At 48.6% G+C, this 6,000-nt stretch overlaps 1 protein-coding gene across 1 annotated transcript in view; it reads right to left on the bottom strand.

The window, feature by feature from the left end:
* Positions 1 to 5,683, bottom strand: part of LOC144102085 (uncharacterized) — a 90,980-nt gene extending 85,297 nt beyond the window's left edge. The window contains exon 1 of the mRNA XM_077635368.1: positions 5,267 to 5,683. Coding sequence (XP_077491494.1) covers positions 5,267 to 5,557 — 291 coding nt within the window. The 5' untranslated portion in view covers positions 5,558 to 5,683. The remainder of the gene's footprint in view (positions 1 to 5,266) is intronic.
* Between the last annotated feature and the right edge of the window lie 317 nt (positions 5,684 to 6,000).

Below are 6,000 nucleotides of genomic sequence, written 5' to 3' on the forward strand. Positions count from 1 at the left end.
ATTGTACCTGATACACAGACATGTCCTTTGCATGTTGACTTTATTCTTTGCAAATTTGATTTTTATCTATCAGCATACATACCCCTCCTCCCTTCTTCTCCGTTGTTGTTCTGTTGCTTCCTTCCCAGATGTCGCCATCAATAATTGGTGGGTCTTCTAGATCTCTGAGATTTGTCTCGCATAACGCGTACACACCCACTTCGTCCTTCTTTAACTGCTGTTCTATTTCAAACCATTTCGCTCTCTTTCTACCCCCCTGCATGTTTATGTAACCGATCGTGAAGTTAAATTTATCTTTACCAGTTTTCTTCCTGAACCTCCTAGTTTCTATTTTGTTGGGCTGAGCTGCCACTCTTACACTCTCTACTTCGCTTCCACCTACTCCTACGTCCTGAGCCGCCGTGGACCCCTTAAAAAAGCTGCTGCCCTGCCTTCCAGGCGCCAGCCTATCTCTGTTCCTAATTTTCAACTAAAATGCATGCCATCTTGTCTAAAGCCTCTGCAGAAGCCTGCTCTATGCACTTCCCTTTCTTTGAAGCCTGTCTTCTTGACAAACTTCTTTTTCTCTCTACTAACAGCTACAACGTCCATGGCAATTTCTTCGTTCCGTCCTTGCACCTCCCGCACAGTGCACGCTACAATCTGGACTTCATGTGCTATCGCCCTTATATTGTGAACTTCCTCCGCTAATCTTTCCACTACTTGTGCGGCGTCACCATGAAGGGCATCATTTAACCCCGCCGCTAACACCACCAAACTGCGCTCTGCACCATTCTCAGAAAGTTCGGTTTTTGTCTCTCTCATTACTGCGCTCATTGTGCTCCCGGAGAATACCCCGACTGCTACCCGCCTGTCACCCTTTACACGCTTCATTATAACTCTTTTGCACCTCCTCATGTTTGAATCACAAGCGATAAGCACTATGCTACTCTCTCCCTGCCTCCTAACTTCCGGATTTTGCTGCATATATCATCAGTAACTGTGACCTCATTCCTTAGGGTTAACTTGTTCTCCTTCTTTCCATCGCCTCCAGACTTCCTAGCTGCCACATGTGAGTAGCTGTTCCTGTCTGAACCTGCCCGACTTATTTTCCTATTGCTGTCCATGCCAGCGCAGGCTCCATCCACTTTGCTTACGCTGGAATGTCCGACAATGTGACCTCGCATGGCGGTGTCACCCATTTTTGCATCCAGCAATGGACTAAGCTGTTGATGGAGTTTGCGCTTCTCTGCCCTGTCTACCTGTAGCTCTCTTTCTAGAGAATCGATACGTAACGCTAGGTTGGTGTTCGCTTGGTCAGGCCGATCGAGGCGTGCACTTAATACGCAACATTTGCACATAAAATCGGCGTCTTAGGCCTCCTCTACAGATTCGAACCACGTTTCCTTCAAATTCAGCGACGCCTCACACTCCTTGCATGAAACCTTCAGTTGCTTGACCATCATAGCAGCACTCGATTATTGCTACCACAAATTAGTAGCATATCTACAAGCTAAAAAAAGAACACTTGCAAGCACGTGTCAAATAAAATTCTGCCTACCACAAAAGCCAATCACCTCGAAAACGAATACCTACCCTTCTAAACTGGCGAACTCACAAATTATTGCTAAAAATCTATAGCTGCCGGCCAGAAATAAACCCGGACGTTAGCTCATTGACCTTCTTTTTCGCCTGCACTTCACCCTAACTAGCCTAGGTCTAAAAACTAGCCCAAATTAAACTAGCCTAAGTCAAAATTCTCAAAATATTAAAGCAAAGAAGCCATCTATTGGACGTAGTCAAGGCGCTCTCGCAGTCTTCAGTCTGTCCGGTATCCGTCACCACGCGTAATCGGAAGAGCACTGAAACATGCGTTGGAACCGCGCGGCTGTCAAAACCAATGCCAAATCGGAACGCCATCGATCAGACGCGCCAACAAGCCCTCTCCGATGTAGCAAAACTGAGCGGCTCTAATCAGCGGGGTCGGCGCTCCTGTCTATCTTATTCCATGCTGCGGACTAAGCGCTCGACTACTGAGCCTGGAAACCCGGGTTCAATCCCGGCCGCTGCGGCTACGCAGAACGCTGCGGTATTGTGTGTCGTCATCATTATCATTGTGCGGTTGTGTGTCGTCATCATTATCATTGTGCGGTCCTGTCGTCATTGTGCAATGGAGGCGAAACGCAAGGCGCCCGTGTACTGCTCGGTATCAGCCCGGTTTCCATCCCGGCCTCACATCGGAGGCGAAACGCGCAGGGCAGGACATTCTACCGGGCTGGTGTGTTCATACTTCACACTGGCTGTAGGTATATAACTGCGCTATGAAGACAGGACAAAGAAATGCACACAGCAGTGCAGAACGCTGCGCTGGTGTGTGTTGTTGTGCCACGTTTCTCCCGGTCTTCGTCGTGAAATTATTTTAACCTATATAGCCATAACCTGAAGGTGCTAGTACAGTAGCACATACAACTGGTGCCAGTCCTCTCGTGCACAGCAAGCCGCAAAGCGCGACGTTCGAAGCAACACAGGACTCGGGTGCATATGTTTGCGCACTGTAGTTAGAAGTTTGTCGATGTAGACTAATGGCTATGGCTCCGCACCGTGCATTGCACACGCTGAATGGGCTTCATGTCACCGAGCGGCCAAAACAATATGCGTCGCTCCCCTGCTTAGATAATTAAGCCTTCAGAGCGCCGAGGAAACAATAAACGACTATTCTTGTTTGCAGGGATGATTGGCAACTGCGAAAACGCCCTAGGATCAGCCTCGAATCGTTAACCAGCCTCACGCACAATCTGCCGGAAGACAACAAACCATGGCAAAATAAAACGTAAAACACTGCTGTCGATACGTACGTAACACACAGCAGGCGGATGCATGCATATATCCATAGAAGCGGCGTTACGGCATGCAGGAGTATAATCATCGCGCTTTCAATTATTGGCCGCATGAAATGTTCGTCGCTATAATGCCAATGTTGCGCAACACCGCATGGTGAAGCACGGCAAAGGGAGAAAACAACAAGAACAACAAGAAATAAAAGCATATCGAGCACTCGTGAGAACGAAGACCGCGCGAAATATTCAGCATTTGCACAGTCATTTAAGGAACCACGCCACACCAGACCAAAAAAGCTCGACAGAGGTGATCCCAGTGTTTCCTATTTATTTGGTTCGAACAAGGCCTGTAAAAAAAAGAGCAGGTCATTTCCTTCGCAGTGGCCGTCGTCGTCTTCGTCGTCATCAGCCTTACTGCGCCCACCGCAGAAAAAAGGCTTCTCCCATGCCTCTCCAATTAACTCTGTCCTTTGCCAGCAGCAGCCGCCGTATCCCCGCAAGCTTCTTAATCTCATACGCCCACCTAACATTCTGCCTCCCCCTGATGTGCTTGCCTTCTGGCGGAATCCACACTGTTATTGTTAAGAACCAGTGGTTATCTTGCTGCTGTTGTTTGCCTCACAACATGGTATTTTGCCTTCGCATTACATATGTCCTGCCCGAGCCCATTTCTTCCTCTTCATTTCTACCAGGACGTCATGAACACGGGTTTATTCTCTCACCCTCTCCTCCTTCCTGCGGTGTCTTAACGTTACACCTATGATTTTTCCTTTCATAACTCGCTGCGTTGTCCTTAACGTAAGCTGAACCTTTTCATGAGCGTACACGTTTCTGCCCATTAGCTGAGTTTTGGTTAGATACAGCTGTTGTATACTGTTTTCTTGAGGGATATCAGTTAATTGCTACCCATGATCTGAGAGGACCTGTCATATACGCTCCACCCCATTCTTATCTTTCTAATTATTTCTCTCTCATGATCCGGGTCAGAGGTCGCTACCTGCCCTAAGCAGACGTATTCGTTTACAACTTGCAGCACCTCGCTAGCATTTGTTAACTGCTGTTCCTTCGCTAGGCTGTTGCACATTACTTTGGTTTTGTACATGTGAATTTTTAGACCAACCGTTGTGCTATGCCTGCGTAACTCATTGATCACACATCGCAGTATATCTCCTGAGTGACTGAGCAAGGCAATGTCATAAGCGAATCGCAGATTATTTAGGTATTCTCCATTAACATTTATCCCCAAGTGCTCCCAATTCAGGCCACGGAATACCTCCTGTAAGCAGGTGGTGAATACCATATGCGAGATCGTGTCCACCTGCTTGACGCCCATCTCTAATTAGAATTTTCTTGCTTATCTTGTGCAGGGCTAAGGTAGCTCTCCAGCTGTAACAGATATCTTCCAGTATTTTCACATGAGGCTCTTCTACACGCGGATTTCGAAATGCCTGCATAACTGCTGAAGTTTCCACTCAGTCAAATGCTTTCTCGTAACCAATGAACGCTATATATATAGGGGTTGGTTATACTGTGCGCATTTCTCTATCACCTGATTGACAGTGTGGCAACGATTTAAATAACACCCAGTGATGGCGTTAAACTAGAAACGCGCTTCCCGATGAAACGGGGCAAAGCGTAGAGCTTTAGTCGTCTCGAATGCTGCGCTGCTCATCAATGTGGGCTAAACCGTGCCGAGTGGAAATATTTTTAAAAATAAATATCGTTTTGCAATTTCATTACGGTACTGGAGTGCCCTCGATCGCCGTTTGCAAACGGCCGGGGCTTCTATGGCTACGCTTTTAGGTTGCAGCTGCTTCGTTTGGTGGCAAGTTGCTGCCGACGACAACAGCGCAACCAACCACCGCCTCCAAGTCAACTCTCAAAAACGTTTCAAAAATAAGACCCTAACCTCTTGCATGCCGTCGCATATTGACATCGCGTTTAGTTTGGCGTTAGATGCAATTTGTAATTCAGGGAACGCTAGTGCTCAAAATTAATTCTTGCACATAGCATATTTTACACGCGCGCAGACTATATGCACGATTCCATCACGAAAACTGCAAGAATGGGCGGTCACGTTATGCAGTGTCCACCGAACTTTGGAATAGTAATTGGAGAAAAATATATCAGGTCTTATTCGAAATTCACGCCACCTATTCGATCAGCATTGGAAAATACGAGAACATTCGATTTGCTACTAATAATTTTGACCATACAGTATTTGATGCTTAGGTATAATAGAATTGGAGGATTTTTGATTCCTTATTCCAATTTCCAAGTACTCACACACGCCTAAATTTTACCCGTTACCTTGCGTCTGTTGTATGCGTGGTGGAAATTATGAAGTACTTTTACCGTTTCGTAAGCATAGTTAAGTTCGATAAAAGTATGCCGATCGAAGGCCACGCGTGCGTGCATGAGCGGCAGGCAGTTCAGCACCACGTACTCACCTTGAGGGTGTTCGCCTTCCTGGCGTGCAACATCACCCTCTGGCAGTCGGCTTCGTCGAAGGGCTCCCAGTCCAAAGGACACGCCCCAGCGCCGTCCTGGATGCTGCCCGCGTGGCATGAGTCGCACAGCGCATGAGAACATGGCAGCAGCAGGGTGCTCTGGGGCACAAGGCGGCACAGGCTGCAGGCGTGGCGCTGCAGCTCGCTCTCGGCGAAGCGGGTCGGCCGCCAGTTGACGCCGGGCACGGAGACCGTCACTCGGCGCACGTCCTCTCCTCCAGAGTCGGGCATGGCAGCGTGCGAGCGAAGACGGCGACAGGAGAAGCGACAGACTGCGGCCACCGCCAGGAAGGGACGGACTGCTCAGGAACACCAGAGCGAAGTCGGCGAATCGCGTCGGCATGGAAAGAAGCCAGACGTCCGGCTACCCGACGCCCACAGCTCACACGTTCTGTGCGTCATCGTTTTCGACATATGATAACGTACTGCCTGCGCCAGATGTGGGCCGGAAACAAGCTTTTCCCTCGCCCTCCACACCTTGGCTCCTGTTCGATGCGACGCTGTTTTTTTTCTACTTACGCATGCTTTGTCTCTCTGTCTGTTCCTCCTCGCCCACCAGACGGTGGCGGTGGCGCCACGCATTCAGTCTACTGGATCGGAATAACCTCTATAGTCTTACTGCCACGCGGTAGGCGCCAGCGTTTGTGCGAGACGCTTAGCCTAATGTGTAGATC

The sequence above is a fragment of the Amblyomma americanum genome, chromosome 8 (assembly GCF_052857255.1).
Source record: "Amblyomma americanum isolate KBUSLIRL-KWMA chromosome 8, ASM5285725v1, whole genome shotgun sequence".
Lineage (NCBI taxonomy): Eukaryota > Metazoa > Arthropoda > Arachnida > Ixodida > Ixodidae > Amblyomma > Amblyomma americanum.